The sequence below is a fragment of the Polypterus senegalus genome, chromosome 1 (assembly GCF_016835505.1).
Source record: "Polypterus senegalus isolate Bchr_013 chromosome 1, ASM1683550v1, whole genome shotgun sequence".
Taxonomy (NCBI): Eukaryota; Metazoa; Chordata; class Cladistia; order Polypteriformes; family Polypteridae; genus Polypterus; species Polypterus senegalus.
Window position 1 is genome coordinate 205,178,038 of NC_053154.1, and position 20,396 is coordinate 205,198,433.

At 38.6% G+C, this 20,396-nt stretch overlaps 1 protein-coding gene across 1 annotated transcript in view; it reads left to right on the forward strand.

Moving 5' to 3' along the window:
- Positions 1 to 20,396, forward strand: part of ints3 (integrator complex subunit 3) — a 165,526-nt gene that overhangs the window by 138,249 nt on the left and 6,881 nt on the right. Inside the window, exon 29 of the mRNA XM_039767729.1 lies at positions 11,920 to 12,076. Within this exon, the coding sequence (XP_039623663.1) occupies positions 11,920 to 12,076 (157 nt within the window). The remainder of the gene's footprint in view (positions 1 to 11,919; positions 12,077 to 20,396) is intronic.

Below are 20,396 nucleotides of genomic sequence, written 5' to 3' on the forward strand. Positions count from 1 at the left end.
TAAGTAGTATCTGAAGTAGGAGCTTTAAGACAGTTATGCAAAATACCCAAAATGCCTTACCTGAATTAGCTGTAACTCAACCATGAGATGTGATACTTCTTTCAACTTGAAAAGCAATCTAGGCTCTCAAGTTTTGTCTCATTTCCACCTTGACATTTATCATCACTCTGAATCTTTGTCCTTGCCATCCCCGGGCGAGCAGTTCCACTGATATGGTCTGAGGTAGCTCCTTTGACGGTGGTGATCACAGTGCTACCAGCTGAGTACAGGAATCTTTAATATAGCCCACCTTACATTCCTTAAAATCTCTTTTTATAAAAAAAAAAAAAAAACGATGCTTCTGTAAAAAGGCTTATGCATAGCACAGTGCCTGGAGAGTCAATTTTACTTTTTCACTTACAAGGGGGACCCAAAACTTCCTAGAAACCATCAATAACACAAGAATAGAATGTAGTTACTCAAGTTTGCTTCTAGGTATCGTGTGCCTACAAGTGTGGTTAATCACTTCGCCAGGTGCCACTGTGCTGGGTTGAATGATTGCATGTATCTGGTGTTTCTTCTACAATTATGCAATTGACTTTGGCAATATTGTTTTCTCCAAATGAATAGGGCAGCTATTCAAAAGACAATGCTGATCTCTTTTTCCAACACTGATGGACTCATTCATAAAGAGTTTGTTCCCCATGAACAGATTCAAACAGTGACATTGCTTTGAAGTGCTAAAGTGTCTAGAGGAAAGCATCAGAAAAAAATTGTTCAGAGAAGTTGCACACATTGGATTATCAAAAAGTTTTTGATTATAAACATTATGGTTGTTACTTCAAACCCCCTGTATTCACCATTACTTGCTCACTGTGAGTTTTTTTTTTTTTTTTGTTTTTGTTAAAATTGCGAGTGAATAGAAGAAATACAGGAAAAATCACCATAGGCTATAGATATGGTAACAAAAGATGTATAAAGGAAATGTTACCTGGAATGAGAGAAGCGCTTGCAGAAATTTTATAGCAGTAAGTTTTATAATATAGTTTTTTTTTGTTTTTGTTTTTTTTTTTACAATTCTGGAAATATTTCGGTCCCCCCCTTGTACTGTGGTTTATTCTGGAAAGTTTAAAGATACCCATACTGACTGTGTAATGTTTCTCATGCTAATAAAAACGTTTTATGATTTAAACTTTTCTGTGAATACTACAGCTCATTATATCAATAAAATAATACATACTTTTATATATAATATAAATTCGTCAGTCTGAAGAAATTAAAATTGCTATTTATTTAAGTATATCGGTATATTATATAAATTAATAGGGACATTATGGTCATATATATAGAGCACAGTAAAAATTATACCTACATTTGCTAATAAACATACAATACGTTGTCACTCTCCTTCACCATGATTAATAGAGTAGAACTACCTTGAAACAGCTGTCATCCTTAATTTAAAATAACTACCTTCCTTCAAATCTGTCTTTCTTGGCAAAAAAGTTTTAGAACATATTTGTCATAGCCCAGCAACAAAACTTTATACACTAAATATGATAATGAATTCCATCACTTCTGTTCCTTCAGTAATGGCAATGCTATACCAATTGTAGACAGGCTAATGACCCTAAGATAGACATTATCAGTCATAAGTATGCAAAGTAGCTTGAAGTATTACTGTAGTGCACTTTATTTGATGACATATGCATTCAACTCATTCACTTGTAATTAGTTGGAAATAAACTGCTCAAAAATTAAAGGAACACTTATTCAGTGTTGAATGAATGATGAAAGTGACAAAAGGTTCACTGGAGAGGGACAAGACAACCCCCAATAAAGAGAATGCAGGTGGTGGCTGCAGACAATTGCACTCTCCTTATTGTTCCTGGCTGATTCTTCTCAAGTTTTGTGTTTTACCAGTGTCCTTGTAACTCCTGGTAGTATGAGGCAGTCAGTACCTGCAGCCAATTCAGGTTACACAGGTAATCCAGCTCCTCCGGGATGGCATTTCCATTTATGCTGCCACAAGAAGGTTTGCTGTGTCTCCCAGCACAATCTCAAGAGCATGGAGGAGATCCCAGGAGATGGGTCATTACACAAGGAGAGCTGGACAGGGTTGTAGAAGGGCGTCAACCCAGCAGCAGGACCAGTATCTGCTCCTTTGTGTGAGAAGGAATAGGAAGAGCACTGCCAGAGCCCTGTGTCCCCCTAATTTTTTAAACAGTGTATTTTGCCTGGCCTTTTCAACAAAGTGGTGCCTTGGAGTAATGGTGTCAATGTGTGACTGGCATTGGAATCTGGGGTCCAGTCCCAGTTCAGGATATGAACTTTGCTTTAACAAAAACATTTCTTAAACAAACATAATAAATATTATGGCTATATAGAGAATTTTTTCACCTTAAAATGAAATTGTATAATTCAAAATAAAATGGAAAAGACTGATGAAATTGAAGTATAATAGCATACCTTATATTTATCAAAAATATAAATTTAATAATAGCAACTACTAATTTCAAACCTCTTGTGCTCAATAGCTCTTTCATAGCAGTATGCATTGTATTACTTGTGAAGTATCAAAAGTCTTTCAAAATTGTGCAAACTTTAACCACATAGTGTAGATAAACCTGTGTTTAGAAATTAGCTTGGTGGAATATACACATGAAGTATTACACAAGTGAATGACTTGAGAGGTTTGATAATGTAGCAGGTAATGTTTTGCAGTAACCTAATATTATGCCTTGCTATACATGCAATTCAGTTTTGCAAGAAGGGCACTCAGATCAACAGAAACAAACCTGTTTAGTAATATTAACAAAAGTAATTTCTGCGTTAATTTGATTGTAAATGTGGAAATGGTGCTGTGGTCTGTTATTTCATTGGTCTTTTAAGAGTGTCTGCAACCTTTTGATCCTTCTCAGCAATGAGTCTGCTCCTGCGGCTGCTAAAAGTTTCCAAATTTTGTTAATTACAAACAGATATCCTGGATAATACCTAAGAACAAAATTGTTACCACTGACATGTGAAAACACTGTTGATATTGGAAAGTGCCATGCTGTTGTGATATGTTTGAAACATAAAACTCCCCAAATTCCTGGCTTGGTTAACCTGACAATTACCAACCGTCTGCGTGTAGGAAAGGATTTTATTTTCAACCTTTACTGACTCAGTGCTTGCTCTGTCATATTCTGACAGTTAATATAAATAAACAGTCCCACTCTTTCCCAACTAGTCATAGTTTTTTTTTCTTCTATATTAACTGCTGCTTAGTGGATGATACAGTGATCATATAGACAAACATAATATGAATATAAATATAAACAAACATCATATAAGCATTGACATTCTTTTTCCTCGCTGTGCTTTTCTTTGCTTTAAGTAAACCTGAAGCAAAAAATAATACACTTGGACCTTGTAGTGATGATATCATGTCATTCAGGCATCTGCTGCCAGACCTACTGTTTCCCAAGTTTGGCTGTACATTAAAGGATATGTATCTTTGTGTACACAAAATTACTTTAAAAAAAAAAAAGCCTATTTACATTTACCTGCCACAGAATATATAAAGCATTAAAACCATGCAAAATAATGCAATAATTATTATATTTAATTATATTTGTCAGGCCCAGTTTTATAGGTAGAAGTTGGACTATCAAGGTACCTCATCTATCCGTGACATTTTACACTTGAGAAACTAATTTTTACCTGCTGACGTATAGCTTAAGTAAAATAATTTCAAATTTGAGTAATTTCTGGCTATTATTATATTCTGTTAATGTAATAGTTGCGTTTTTAAACATTTTGATTAAATCACTTGAATTGTGGTTATTTTTCATATTATGTGTACTACTACAATCATTTCTCACCCTGCCATCCACAGTTCCTAACCTGTTAAGCCTTCTTTTAAAAACACAAAATTAGGAAAATGTTTAAAGACTTTTATAAATGTTACCAAACTCTTTCAATCAGTTTAAGTTATTTATGTTAGAAAGCTGTGACTTTGATATACTTCATAGTTTTATAAATTGCCCAAAAGTTATATAAAGCTACAATAAGATTAATAATAATAATACATTTTATTTATATAGCCCCTTTCCTATGCACTTCACAGAGTTTAAGAAAGAATGACAGGGTATATAGTATACTAGCAGAATACCCGCGCTTCGCAGCGGAGAAGTAGTGTGTTAAAGAAGGTACGAAAAAGAATAGGATAAATTTTAAAAATAACGTAACATGATTGTTAATGTAATTGTTTTGTCATTGATATGAGTGCTGTTCTCATATCTATCTATACATATATATATATATATATATATATATATATTGTTCTCATATCTATCTACTAGCAAAATACCCCGCTTAGAAAGGAGAAGTAGTGTGTTAAAGAAGCAATGAAAAGAAAAGGAAACATTTTGAAAATAACGTAACCTGATTGTCAATGTAATTGTTTTGTCACTGTTGTGAGTGATGAGTGTTGTTGTCACATATATATATATATATATATATATATATATATATATATATATATATTTACACACACACACATAAACATATATATATATATATACATATCTATACATATACACATATATACATACATATATATATCTACATATATACACACACATATATACACACACATACATACATACACACACATATATACACACAAATACATATATATATATATATATATATATATATATATATATACATACATATCTACATATATACACACACACAGCTATTTCAGATCAGTGCAATACGCTGTTTGTTAAAACGTTGACTCCGCTCTTACGTGCAATAACAAATCAAATCATTCAGTTGTCTTTGCTCATATGTCATTTTAGAGCTGGACGCCTGGCATCTTTTTGGCTACAGGTTTGTTTCTGTTTGGTGTGAGGTTCTGTGTTGTGGAGATTCTCAGGATGGACTGCAGGTGCTCATCAGTGAGGCGACTCCTGTGTGCTGTTTTGTTAGTCTTTATCACTGAGAAGAGCTTCTCACACAGATATGTGCTACCAAACATGCACAAGGTTCGAGCCGCATGTAGACGGACTTTTTTTGTTCTTCAAAGTCACCAAAGCGCCGCAAACTCAGTGCGCAATAACTCTAGCTTCGCAATAACTTGCATCATCATAAGGTAGACTTGATTAACGCGGTAAGTGTTCGGCAAGGCAGCTGAAGTGCTGCATTATGGGATCTGTAGTTTATTGTGTTACCAGCGCTTCATATACCCGGGCCATTAATAACAATAATACAGTATATAAAATGATCTCGGGGCGGATATAATTACGCCGGGCGGATGTGGCCCATGCCCTTGAGTTTGACACATATGGACTAAATAGAACTTGAAAAGATATATTTTTCAAATGTGATCGCGCAATTCAGATAGAGTTGACGCCAAGACTACAGCCTGCATGCCTCAATGAGTCATCCTCCCTCGCTCTTACTTTTTACCGCTCATCTAATGAATACACTGAGTATGGCTTTACCAAAACAATCATTGATGGCGAATAAAGTATCCATTATTCGAGTATGTAGATCGGTATATATATATACATATATATATACCCGCGTATCGCAGCGGAGAAGTACTGTGTTAAAAAAGCTAGAAAAGAAAAGGGAACATTTTAAAAATAACGTAACATGACTGTCAATATACAGTATTTGTTTTGTGAGTGTTACTGAGTGTTGCTGTCATCAAGGATTTGATTATCATTATTTCTTTCAATCAGGTTCGTATTTGTAGGATGTGTTGTGTTCAAGTTACATTCCGTGTTTGTCAATCGTGTAAAGATGACAGGTTTCATTCATCGATTCGTTTCTTACTGCATCAATAAACAGCTCGTCTTCTTCTTTATCTGAGACCTGACACACTGCATGCACGGGTTTTTTACACTGTCTTCCTTTAGCGGACATTGACTTTTCCACCGTGTGCTTTGTTTCCGCAGTAGCTGGATTTATGAATATGCTTATCAGACGCTTCATATTTTTTGCTGCCTTTTCAATTGTGTAATTCGGTTTTTGTTCAGCGCTCTTTGGAACTGTTGCTTTTATCTGTGCACTGCGCCAGTTCACGTGAGCCACTCGGTGTACATGCATCGAAGGTTCCCAGCTGTGCTGGTGCCATCTCGTGCTATGTCCATGGCTGTATTTAATGTTACCTTAGTCCTGGCACTTAAAACTTTCTCTCGCAGTTTCGCTGAGTTTGTGTCAAACACCACCCTGACCATCTCATCTTCCTCTCCATAAGCACAGTCCTTCACCCGTGAATATTTACCCGTGGCAGTTTGCTATTGGATTGCCGCTGACGGACGGCCTTATATGGGCAGGCACTAAATTACAAACGCCAGCGCAGCCTGTCTATGAACTTAATTTAAAGTGTAGGTTTACATCGTGCTTTGTTTCCGAAGTAGCAGAACTCATGAATATGGTTGTATATGTCACTCGCTCACTTCTTATTGTTTCGCTGCCTTCTCAATTATGTAATGCATGTTTTCTTCAGCGCTTTTTGAGGTCTTCCTGGTTTTCTACGTACTGCGTGATTACGTGAGAGGCGTGATGATGTCACAAGAAACTCCGCCCTCACGGCGTTGAAGCTCATCTCCATTACAGTAAATGGAGAAAAACTGCTTCCAGTTATGACCATTACGCGTAGAATTTCGATATAAAACCTGCCCAACTTTTGTAAGGAAGCTGTAAGGAATGAACCTGCCAAATTTCAGCCTTCCACCCACACGGGAAGTTGGAGAATTAGTGAGTGAGTGCGTGAGTGCGTGAGTGCGTGCGTGCGTGCGTGCTTTCTTTGCCTTTTATTAGTATAGATATATATATATCTCTATCTATATATATATATATATATATATATATACACACCCCCGCTTGGCAGCGGAGAAGTAGTGTGTTAAAGAAGGAAAGAGAAAGAAAAGGAAACATTTTGAAAATAACGTAACATGATTGTCAATGTAATTGTTTTGTCACTGTTATGAGTGTCGCTGTGAGATATATATATATATATATATATATATATATATATATATATATATATATATATATATATATATATAAAATACCAGCGCTTAGCGATGTCATGTGTTAAAGAAGTTATGAAAAGAAAAGGAAACATTTTAAAAATAATGTAACATGATTGTCAAAGTAATTGTTTTGTGTATTTGGCGGCGTCACGAAGTTGTTTTCGTAGCTGCATCAGAAAATGTACCACGACGCCTGACACGCCTCCTTTTACTGTTTTCTCACAGCTTGATTGCTGCTGTCATATATATATATATATATATATATATATATATATATACACACACACACACACACACACACACACATACATATATATATATACACATACATATCTTCATATTTACATATCTATATACATATCTACATATACACATATATATATATATATATATATACACATACCTCTCTACATCATAGTATATACACACACATACATACATACATACATACACACACACAAATTATATATATGTGTGTGTGTATGTATGTATGTATGTGTGTGTGTGTGTGTATATATATATATATATATATACATATATATATATAAAAATGTAGATGGGTGTGTGTGTGTATATATATATATATATATATATATATATATATATATATATATATATATATATATATATATATATATATATATATATACACACATACATATACTTGTGTGTATGTTTGTATGTGTCTATATGTGTGTGTATATGGTCACTGAGTGCAAGGGAAAAATAATAAAATATAGTCTATAAGTTATTAAACAGTAAAACATTAACGTTTTAAGAAGTACAGGTACATTGAGCACTACTGGAGTGGTTATGGTAAACTACATTTTAAAGACTGTGTAACACAACAGGTAAGTAACTAACAGCAGCTAAAATATATATGGATCATCTCTCGGTAGTAGATCCCTTTTGAAAGGCGCTACACGACGGCTGTGGTATAGAAATTACATTTTCTATGTGAACGTTCAAATTTGTGCCTCTGGTAATGTGCCTTACCGGCATTTAAAGAAAATTAGTTTTGTGTCCTCTGCAGTGTTAAGAGAGAAAGGCTTTGGTTTGGGATAAAAGGAAAAAAGGTGTAAAGAAAGGAAAGTTGCCTTTTTCTTTTATATAGTATAGAGAGATGTGTTCGCTGACGTTATGATCGCCTTTTGGGGACAGTCGCGGTGGGTCTTGTGTAGACTGGTGAGATGTCCCTGCCATTAATCGGCTGTGATGGCACTGTCAGTCCTCCACTCATGTGCGTGTCTTCATAATCCGAGGTGAGGACCTCATAATCGTATACGTGCAAAAGAAAGTGTGAATCGCCTTAATATTATTTTGCCGTGGTGTAGAAAAGGGGTCCTGTGTTTGCACTTGTCTGGGCTATAGCACAGGGGGAGGATGAAAAAAATTAAAAGTGCTCACTTTGACTTAAGGCAGAAGCGCAGTCAGCGTCTCAAAGGCCGGCACAGCTATGCACGCGCGCTGGCTGCTCGACTTTTGCAGGGCAGGAGACCACAGTTTTTGCAGACATGTTCATGATATCAAAAGTCTCAGCGCTCTTTGGAGGTCATTCATATATTATATGATATATATATATATCAAAATACCCGCGCCTCGCAGTGCAGAAGTAGTGTGTTAAAGAAGTAATGAAAAAGAAAAGGAAACATTTTAATAATAACGTAACATGATTGACATTGTCATGAGTGTTGCTGTCATATATATGCCTGCCTAAATAAGTCACCCTCGCTTTGCTCTTACTTTATTTACCGTTCATTTAATCATGGCTAATGGCGGAAAAATTATATAATGGAAGGAGGATGGCTTTACCAAAACAATTATTGATGGCTGAATCGATTATTCATAAAGCTTGAATTGGTGATCTGTTTTTCTGTGTTAACCTCATATTTTTTCATACTTCTTCTCAAACTAAGGTGGTGCGAGGGTAAAATGAATCGGGATGCGCTGATCAATGTAATCGGTGTACCAGGAAATCATGCATTGACAAAAGCTCCCTTTGCTTGTAATGCAAAGTGTGATTAAATGCATTATTTTTAGCGCGTTATGGAGCACATGCATCGAAGCTTCTCAGCTGTGCTTGTGCTAAGAAAAGGAAAGATTTTAAAAATAACGTAACACGATTGTCAATGTAACCTTTTGTAAGTAGTGCCTGGAGGATTCAGTGTGGAGAAACTCTAGAGACAGCGTGTGTATTAACTTGTGGATTTTTCTGTGAGTATTTGGTGGCAGTCTGACGAAGTTGCTTCGGAAGACGGCGTTAGCCGCGGAGCTCAGCTCAGACCGAAATGAGATGAATGGGAGGGGAGATGATGATGTGACTCCCCCACCCGCCTTAACTGTCAATCCCCCACAAACACAGTCTCGGAATTTGCATAAGCACACCCCTTCACCTACAATTTTAACTTAGTTACAAAGTGATCAAAACTCTCGTTTATATCTTGCGTCCTCTCATTAAACTTGTATCCCGCATTACCTGTGGGCATGTGAAACGACAGTGGTAGCCTGTCTATGAACTTAATTTAAAGTTTAGGTTTACACCTTGCTTTCTTATCCGAGGTAGCAGCACTCATGAATATGGTAGTATATGTCACTCGCTCGCTTCTTACTGTTTCGCTGCCTTCTCAATTATATAATGCATGTTTTCTTAAGCGCTTTTTGGAGGTCTTCCTGGTTTTCTACGCACTGCGTTTACAGTCAGTTCACGTGATTACGTGGGAGGCGTGATGATGTCACACGAAACTCCGCCCCCCCATGTCATTCCAGCTCAACTCCAGTACAGTTAATGGAGAAAAATACCTTCCAGTTATGACCATTAGGCGTAGAATATCGAAATGAAACCTGCCCAACTTTTGTAAGTAAGCTGTTAGGAATGAGCCTGCCAAATTTCAGCCTTCTACCTACACGGGAAGTTGGAGAATTAGTGGTGAGTGAGTGAGTGAGTGAGGGCTTTGCCTTTTATTAGTATAGATAAGCATTGTACTAAACCAAATAAATAAATAAAGAAGAGTAAGATAGTAAATTCTGAGAAAAAGCCTAACAGACAACATAATTGATGGTCTAGCACACACGCACAGGTTACATGAGCATCTTGACATAGAGGTAAACTGAGAGAAGGGTAATAAAGTCAGGTAGAGCTAAAAGCCTTCCTGAACAGATCAGTTTTGAGTTGTTCTTTAAAAGAATTCATGGAGTCAGCTGATCTAATTAATTCCGGTAGGTCATTCCAGAGTCTGGGCGCTATACAGCTGAAGGCCCTGTCACCCATGGAGTGCCAGAATCAGAGGACCTTAGTAGGTCACTGATGTAGTTTGGCGCAAGGTCGTTTAAGGCTTTGTAGTTTATTAGTAGAATTTTATATTCGATTCTGTAAGCCACAGTGAGCCAGTGAAGACAAAGCAGGATGGGTGTTATGTGCTTGCTGCTGCTGGTTCATGTAAGAACTCTTAAAGCCAAGTTTTGAATAAGCTGGAGCTGTGATATAAGATTAGATGGGGCACCTGCCAGCAGCGAGTTACAATAATTGATGCAGGATGTGATAAAAGCATGGACAAGTTTCTCAGCGTTAGAAAAGGAAAGGAATGAACGAACACGGGATATGTTACGGAGGTGAAAGTAAGAATGTTTCTTAATGTTATTTATGTGGGCGGAATAAGAAAGGGACAAATCAAAAATGACACCAAAATTCTTTGCAGTAGAGGCAGGTTTGATGAGATCAGCTCCAAGATTGACTGGGAAGGAGCTCATTTTATAAGTTGCACTTTAGTCCCAATTTGCAGGTGTTCAATTTTGTTATAATTTAATTTTAAAGAGTTCTGCTCCATCCAGGTTTTAACTTCACTGAGGCAAGTTGTGAGCTGAGAAAGCTCTGATGAAGTTCCACTTTTAACTTTGAAATAGAGTTGAGTGTCATCTGCATAAAAATGATAACCCAGTCCAAAGCTACAAATAATATGCCCAAGGGGAAACATATAAATACATAGAAAGCAGAGGACCGAGGACAGAGCCCTTAGGAACCTTGTGTGGCTTGCGCTGAGCTGGATCTGCTGTTGCCAAGACTAACAAACTCTTGCCTATCAGTCAGATAGGACATGAACCACTGGAGGGCAGTGCCAGAGATACCCAGCATGTTCTCCATTCTGGACAGTAGAATGTCATGTCTGACAGTGTCAAATGCTTCACTGAGGTTTAACAGAATTAATATGCTGGTTTGTCCACAGTCTGCTGCAGTAAGCAAATCATTGGTTACCTGTAGCAGAGCAGTTTCACAGCTGTGCTGTGCTCTGAAACCAGACTGAAAGGGTTCCATCAAATTATTAGATGTTAAGTAGTTGGTAAGTTACGAAGCTACAAAATGCTCAAGAACTTTTGACAGAAAATTGTTAAGATTGTCAACATCAAGTCCAGACGTTTTTAACACTGGGGTTACAGAAGCGATTTTAAAAGTGAGCGGCACAAAGCCAGTGTCAAAGGATGACTTTATTATTGTTGTAATAGTCAGGATTATGGCATGAAGGCAGGATTTAAGTAGTGTAGTGGGGATGGGGTCCAGTACACAAGTAGTCGGCCTCATCTTACAAAGCAGGTCATTAACAAAAGCAGATGTGACTGATGAGTACTTAGAGAAGGAGCTGGATGGAGTGGGAAAACAGGGAGTGATATAAACAGATGATGTATTTATGTTAGTTGAATTATTTGGATCTTTAATTTTGTTACTGAAGAATTAGAGGAATTTCTCACAGACTTCAGTAGAAGATTACTTTGTTTTAAAATTCTTTCAGATTGAAATTAGTTTTAACACAGATGCTTGGAACCAGGCTAGAATCGCTGTCGGGGATGGAATTGTCAAATGACGTCTCTTCAACTACCTAGTTTGAAGACAGGTTTATGTTTCTCCCTGTAGGTTCAGTGATTTATTCTCTCTGGCTGAAGAATATGAAGACTCGTCTTCCAAGCCCCCAAAGTCAAGAAGAAAAGCAACTGTTTGTAGTCCCCGAAGTCGAAAGGGCGTTGCTCAGCCCACTAGCAATGAAGAAGAGAGTGCCTCCAGCAGTGCCTCAGTGAGTATTTTGTTTTCCGTACACTTGAGGGTCCAACAGGCCCATAATATAAAATTGAACTCACAAAGAGATTATATTGTCTATTTCTCCTGCAGTTACTCCCGTTCACACTAGTTCTCTAAGCAGCGTTTCAATCCACTACTAAACTAACTAAAGTTTGTTTTAACATTTCCTTTTAAAAGCAGGCTGATCTGCACTATTAAGAAGTATAGTATTTTTATTTCCATTCATTCTTTGTAAATTCTAAGTATCCTCCTTGCTTAAGGCTTATAGTTCTGTGACAGTAATTTATAAAGTAACATTTAAAAGCAGGAGTAGAAAAGTGAAGCATACAAAAGAACACATTCCTTTTGGGCTTAATACAGATACATAATTGAATCGAAAAGATTCTACCTCTGAGAATGTTATCTAAGGACATTGTTGATTCTTTCAACAAATGCTTCACCAGCAGGTCTAATGAAAGTTTATTCTGACATGTACATATGTGTTTTGTTTTTTTCTGTAATGTATAGTTTTTGTTTTTACAAAGCATGCTTCAGCCTTAACATAATTAGGAAGCTGAAACACATTTACTGTACATTTTTTTAAATAAAAAGTAGTTCAGTTACAGAATGTATAGTACTTATACATTTATTTACAGAATGTATAGTACTTATACATTTTATTTACTAGAAACCTCTTTTTATGTGGCCATAATGCACATTTTGTGTGTATGTGTTAAGGTAGACACAATGTGTTTTAAGGTTCCTTGTAGGTAAAAGGGGTAGTGAGCCTTATGCAGTGTTGGTTTCTATGCGCCCTTTCTTCTTGCTAAATCAAGGAATTTTTTTCCAAGTAAATTTTTTATTTGCACTTAAGGGAAGCATGTTTTTGTATCAGTTTAGATTTATAATATCCTGGAAGGTTGCAGAGAGATACAGTACATGTCAAATATGGGTATTTACTAATTATTTAGTGGTTGTGATCATAGATACCATCTGAATCCTATACCATACTTTTATTAGGAAAGACAGGGGGCAAATTTTAAATGGTCAGTGTGTGATTGTTTGCTCCCAGAATAGGCTCTGACCTTTTTTCACCCTGAACCCTGGCTATGTAGATTTAATAATTAATAGATTAGACATACTTTGCTGTGATCCTATGATGAAAGCATGCCAGGGGCATAATACGTTTGACTAAAGAGGAGTGTCACATTGTACTAAAAAGTATTACCCATTGTGACTGATGTCGTTAATGGACTGCCTTACCGATCTGGATGAATGGTGCTCCCTTACTGTGCCAGAAAACTAACGTGATTGTATAGTACGAATGGTGCTCATCCCAGCCAAGATATTCCTTTGCCTGGTATGGAGGTTAACACGTGTTCCCTAGGGCACTGGGTAACAGCATCTATCTGGCATACAGTAGCATGTAAAGGCTTGGGCACCCTTGCTTAAAATGTCTATTACTGTGAATAGTTAAGTGAGTAGAAGATGAAATGATCATCAAAAAGCTTTTCTAGGCAACATCTATTTGATTTTATTTGGCTACATCATTACACTTGGATGTTGCTTTTATCTTTTTCCTAATGTATGCATGTCAAATATTTTATCTCTGACCTCTGTGGAATACTGTTCAGTCTAACTTTTCAGAGTTATTATACAAATTCCTAACCTGCATAATGATACCTTAACTGTGAGGTTTATCCTGTTGTAAAGCAAATGTGTTCTCATTAGGCAACTATTTTTACCTGTCAAAATGTATAACATGCGATTCTGAATACGGCATATTTCCTTTTATTCCCAAAATTGTTTTCTAACATAAAAATGTCACAATATTGCAAAAAGAAAAAACAGCAAATTTTGATGTCAGTTCTATGAAATTTTACTATAACAGAACTAGGGCTGCAACTAATGATTATTTTGGTAGTCAACTAAATGTTCAATTTTTTTTTGATTAGTCACATTTATTTCATGTCTGACTATTTTGATGCCTGCGACCTGTGGTTGCACATCCTATTCTTGGCTCCAGTGCATGTCTTACCTCATCTGCTCACGTCTGTCCACCTGTGAATGTCACCCTGATGTCTCTGTATTAACACAATTAAAATTAATAATAATCAAATTAAAATAACAACCAGTGAAACATACAAATTTGAAAATAATCAAATGTTTTATATTAGTGTGACCATCACAATAAAAAAGAAATTCATTAAACAATGCAAACTAAAGTGCACATAGTCTTTAAATGCAAAAAGTGCATTTAACTTAACCAAAAATGGGCACTGATGTGTCTTAAAGTCCAAAAGTTTAAATAAAGCTTCAATCCAAATAAAATAAAACAGTAATGTACAGTTTATAAAAGATTCAATTTATATATATTCCTGATTGCAGTGCAGGAACTTGAGCATTTCGACGTGCTCTGATGTGAGGCTGGCTCTCTTCTTTGAGACAATTTTCCCAGCTGCTGAGAAGCAACGCCCAGAGGGAGTAGAGGTAGCAGGAATACATAACAATGATATTGCTGACAGAGAAAGATGTTTTGATCATCACACTCTGAAAGAAAAGTGTTATAGTTTATCACATCATGTACTATATTATGCCAAAATAAAAAAATAACAGACTAAAATATGTAACAAGGTAATTACTGCCAGCACACCAGAGCCGATTATATTCAGAAAAGTACATTTGTTGAACGCCGCAACCAGCTAGAGTCGGTTTCCAGTGCAATTTTGAAGCATGCTGAAGCCGAGTATATGCGCCGACATATATTCAGCGACATACATTCATTGAACTCTGCAACCGGCTAAAGTTGTTTCTCGGTGCAATTGCCAGCACGCCGGAGCTGATCAGTCAGTGCTGTATATTCATTGAGCAGCCAGCTCACAACCCCAGCAGAACTACAGCAACACTGTCTCTGAGATTCAGCCACTGCACTAGACGAGCCTGTAATCATCAATGTTTACCCCTGTGTGTTTGCATGCAGCCAGTTCAAGCGCATTTGGCTTGGTGACATACTGAATTTCATCAGTGACTTCAGTTGCATATTGAACATATAGTAATAGATTGTTGCAGTAGGTTTTTTTTTTTTTTATAGTTTTTACAGTTCATTTGCAGTGTGTAAAATGATTAGTATTGCAGTAATTGTGATGCTCTTTGCATGAAAAAAATGTGTTCTGTTAAAATCTCACATTTTCTTTGTGAATTGCCATGTTTACTTAAAAAGTGCAGCTAAAAAGTATTTGGTGTCCAGGGGTGCATTAACCCCCAAGTATGTGTTGGTTTAAGGGTTAACTATCATTGTCGAAACCTTAATATACACATTATAGTACAAACATCAACATTAACACGTGACACTAACTTTACTCGCTAAAACTTACCTCTCGAGAGACGGCGACATCACAGCTCCAGGATGCTTGCGTTGGTAGGACTGTGTGCATCTGGACAAACAATAACAAACGATACTGCCCCAGACGTTCATGTAGTTCATTGCAGTTACAAAAACCAATGTGGTTCTATGTGACTGGAGCCTCTATTGAATGTTCTGTTTATGACGCGTCGACAATAAAAAGTCCGTGTCGACGATTTTTTGTCATTGATTATGTCGACTAATCGTTGCAGCCCTAAACAGAACAAATCTTCAAGTCATGGTTTATTATACAGTAAAACTGGAGATTTGATTAAAGAACTGAATACTTTTACTAGGCACTATGTCGGATTTCTTGGTTGATCTAGCTCATTGGGTAGCTGTTTTTTATACTCGTCAATGTTACATTTAATTGTATACAGTATAATACTGATTTAATTTGTCAGTGTGGAGATAAAAAGAGGTCACAAAGGCAGAAAAAAGGTTTGGGTTAGCCACCTCGTATACTCCAAAACAGAATTTAGGGTAACTATCAACAAGGAGGTTCTATCGGCAGACTGGAAAAAATGTCAGAATGGTTGGAGTCGGAACTGACTGACAGGCACTGGAAGTGATGTTATAAGGACTGGAACCAGAAGTGATGGCTTTAGACTTGGGCGGTATTTCTTTTGGCTGGTCTGCAGAGGAATGGGAGAAAAAGTTTGAAAACCCTGCCATCCCCTTCTCCAGTATATAATTACATTTAATTGAGCCCTTTAGTTGCCTCCCATGCGCATGTGTATGATGGCAGTTAGACATATTTATTGACAAAATAAACAGTGGAATATTAAATGAAGAGAAAAAAAATTGGATGGATGGATGGATAGATACTTTATTAATCCCCAAGGGGAAATTCACATACTCCAGCAGCAGCAGCATACTGATAAAAACAATATTAATTAAAGAGCAATAAAAGCACAGTGCAAGTTAAAAAATGCAAGGTGGAAATTGTGAGGCCGGTATAACAGTCTATAATATTGTGTAGTTTTAACATTTACCAACCCGGGGGAATTGAAGAGTCGCATAGTGTTGGGGAGGAACGATCTCCTCAGTCTGTCAGTGGAGCAAGACAGTTAGGTTATGTCTTAAAAACTTGAATATAAATCAAGGGACATCATACTCATATGCACTGTATATGCAGTGTATATGCACTAATGAGACTACTGTACATCTGAAGTATTGTGTGTAGTTCTGGTCACCACTCTATAAAACAGACCTAATGACTGTTAAAGCTGTGCAGAGGAGAGCAACTGAGTGCCTCCCATTTATTCTTCCATCTACTTTCAGGAATCAGTTAATCTATTTCAGAGAACCATGTTTCTCAATCAGTTTGAATTTATCATATCCTGGAGGTTGTGGGACTCTGGGGAGTGGAGCACATTTCAACAGCCTCAGTCACAAGGCATGTGAAGCTAACTCTGGAAGATATGCCAGTCTGTGTCGGAATGGAAATGTTTTAGGTTTTTAAGGGTAAACGTAGCTTATGTTTTTTTAATGGTGAAAAGTCACAATAATCCTAAAATGATCTGTTAAGTTCAGTTTAAGGCAATTCCAAATGTAAACACATTTTTAACTTTCACATACAGTGTGGTTTTATTGTAAAGGTTTGTTTTCAGTAACACAGACCATATTGTACATAAAGTGAACACATTTCCAATTTGAAATGTGATGAGCATTTATTTATAAAACAATGAAGGCACAACTTCTTCTTAACCTTCTCTCATATTCTGTGTAGCATTCTTTAGTAACACATTTTACATGTTTTCAAGAGTAGTACTTTGAGAATACTGACCTGGATTACTATGTCTTCATGAAATGTTTTAAATTACATTGAAATTTATATGGACCTAACCTGCATTTACAGATTTTGGACTTGAGTTACAAGTTATTTTCTGCTGACGTTCAAGTCTTGTTTATTGTGTTTGGGCACTTAGAACCTTCTCTGAAAAATTCCTATTAATAGGAAAATGGCACAAAATCCATTGCACTGTATTGCTAAGTTTACTCAATAAGGTTTCAAACTTATTAATAAAATAGCATTGAATCAATATTATGTTAGTTTAAATCACAAGATACAAAATAATTTAAACTAATAGGGATTTAACCTTAGGTGTGTACAGTATGTCAGCTTCTATTGCTCAGCTAAAACGCTGACTGCCAATCTGTTTACCTGTCATGTGAAAAAGAAAGTACACCCTCTTTCAGTTCTAAGTTTTTTCATATCAGGACATCATAAAAATAATCTGATCCTTAGAAGGTCTTAAAATTATTTAACACTAGAATTACCAGAGTCTACGAAAAAACTTGTAGATCCGGCTCACCTTAAATCCATTTGCACCTCTCCCCTTTTGTCCTTCAGATGTGCCGATAAAGACAATCTGCAAGCAGCCAGCTATTCCTTGCCCATGCCAACTTAGAATATGCACGAACTTCTCCCAGCTCATGCCTTGATTGATTATCTGGGAGTGAAGTGGAGTTTTAGAGTGGAAATAATAGATCATTATTTGGAACACACGCATTTCATGTGTGTTCCTTTTCTACAGTAATCTGTGTAAACACATTTTCAAACAGAAACGTTTTTCATATTTTAGTAGTAAATGATAAAATGTAGGCATAAACTATATAATGTATGAAGCCTGAAGTCCATAGATCAAATAAACACTTTCACAAAAGGTTCAAGGAAAAGACAACAGGTTCCATGGCAGAAAAAAATGCTGTGTTAGCATGTGACATTGACACGCATTTACTATGACTGCCTCTGTGGCGCAACGGTATCAGCTGCTGACTGGTAATCAAAAGGTCACGAGTTTGATCCCCGACGAGTACGTTTTGAGAACTGAGCTGCTCGTATTCTTACTATTTTAGAATAAAAATATACATTTGATTTCACATTACCTATTTATCCATCCATCCATCCTCTTCCGCTTATCCGAGGTCGGGTCGCGAGGGCAGCAGCTTAAGCAGAGAGGCCCAGACTTCCCTCTCCCCGGCCACTTCTTCCAGCTCTTCCGGGAGAATCCCAAGGCGTTCCCAGGCCAGCCGGGAGACATAGTCCCTCCAGCGTGTCCTGGGTCTTCCCCGGGGTCTCCTCCCGGTTGGACGTGCCCGGAACACCTCACCAGGGAGGCGTCCAGGAGGCATCCTGATCAGATGCCCGAGCCACCTCATCTGACTCCTCTCGATGCGGAGGAGCAGCGGCTCTACTCTGAGCCCCTCCCGGATGACTGAGCTTCTCGCCCTATCTTTAAGGGAAAGCCCAGACACCCTGCGGAGGAAACTCATTTCAGCGCTTGTATTGCGATCTCGTTCTTTCGGTCACTACCCATAGCTCATGACCATAGGTGAGGGTAGGAGCGTAGATCGACTGGTAAATTGAGAGCTTTGCCTTACGGCTCAGCTCCTTTTTCACTACGACAGACCGATGCAGAGCCCGCATCACTGCGGATGCCGCACCGATCCGCCTGTCGATCTCACGCTCTATTCTTCCCTCACTCGTGAACAAGACCCCGAGATACTTGAACTCCTCCACTTGGGGCAGGATCTCTCCCCAACCCTGAGAGGGCACTCCACCCTTTTCCGGCTGAGGACCATGCTCTCGGATTTGGAGGTGCTGATTCTCATCCCAGCCGCTTCACACTCAGCTGCGAACCGATCCAGAGAGCTGAAGATCACGGCCTGATGAAGCAAACAGGACAACATCATCTGCAAAAGCAGTGACCCAATCCTGAGTCCACCAAACCGACCCCTTCAACACCCTGGCTGCGCCTAGAAATTCTGTCCATAAAAGTTATGAACAGAATCGGTGACAAAGGGCAGCCCTGGCGGAGTCCAACTCTCACTGGAAGCGGGCTCGACTTACTGCCGCAATGCGGACCAAGCTCTGACACGGTTGTACAGAGACCGAACAGCTCTTATCAGGGGTCCGTACCCCATACTCCCGAGCACCCCCACAGGATTCCCGAGGGACACGGTCGAATGCCTTTTCCAAGTCCACAAAACACATGTAGACCGGTCGGGCAAACTCCCATGCACCCTCCAGGACTCTGCTAAGGGTGAAGAGCTGGCCCACTGTTCGCGACCAGGACTAAAACCACACTGTTCCTCCTGAATCCGAGGTTCACTATCCGACGGACCCTCCTCTCCAGAACCCCAATAGACTTTTCCAGGGAGGCTGAGGAGTGTGATCCCTCTATAGTTGGAACACACCCTCCGGTCCCCTTTTAAAGAGGGGACCACCACCCCGTCTGCCAATCCAGAGGCACTGTCCCGATGTCCATGCGATGTTGCAGAGACGTGTCAACCAAGACAGTCCTACAACATCCAGAGCCTTAAGGAACTCCGGTATCTCATCCACCCCGGGCCCTGCCACCAAGGAGTTTTTGACCACCTCGGTGACTTCAGTCCCAGAGATGGGAGAGCCCACCTCAGAGTCCCCAGGCTCTGCTTCCTCATTGGAAGGCATGTTAGTGGGATTGAGGAGGACTTCGAAGTACTCCTCCCACCGACCCAACGCGTCGAAGTGAGGTCAGCAGCGCACCATCCCCACCATATACGGTGTTGACACTGCACTGCTTCCCCTCCTGAGACGCCGGACGGTGGACCAGAATCTCCTCGAAGCCGTCCAAAGTGCTCTCCATGGCCTCCAAACTCCTCCCATGCCCGAGTTTTGCCTCAGCAACAACCGAAGCCGTTCGCTTGGCCTGCCGGTACCTATCAGCTGCCTCCAGAGACCCACAGGACAAAAAGTCCTATAGGACTCCTTCTTCAGCTTGACGGCATCCCTCACCGGTGTCCACCAACGGGTTCGGGATTGCCGCCACGACAGGCACCGACCACCTAGCGGCCACAGCTCCGGTCAGCCGCCTCAACAATAGAGGCACGGAACATGGCCCATTCGACTCAATGTCCCCACCTCCCTCGGGACGTGGTTGAAGTT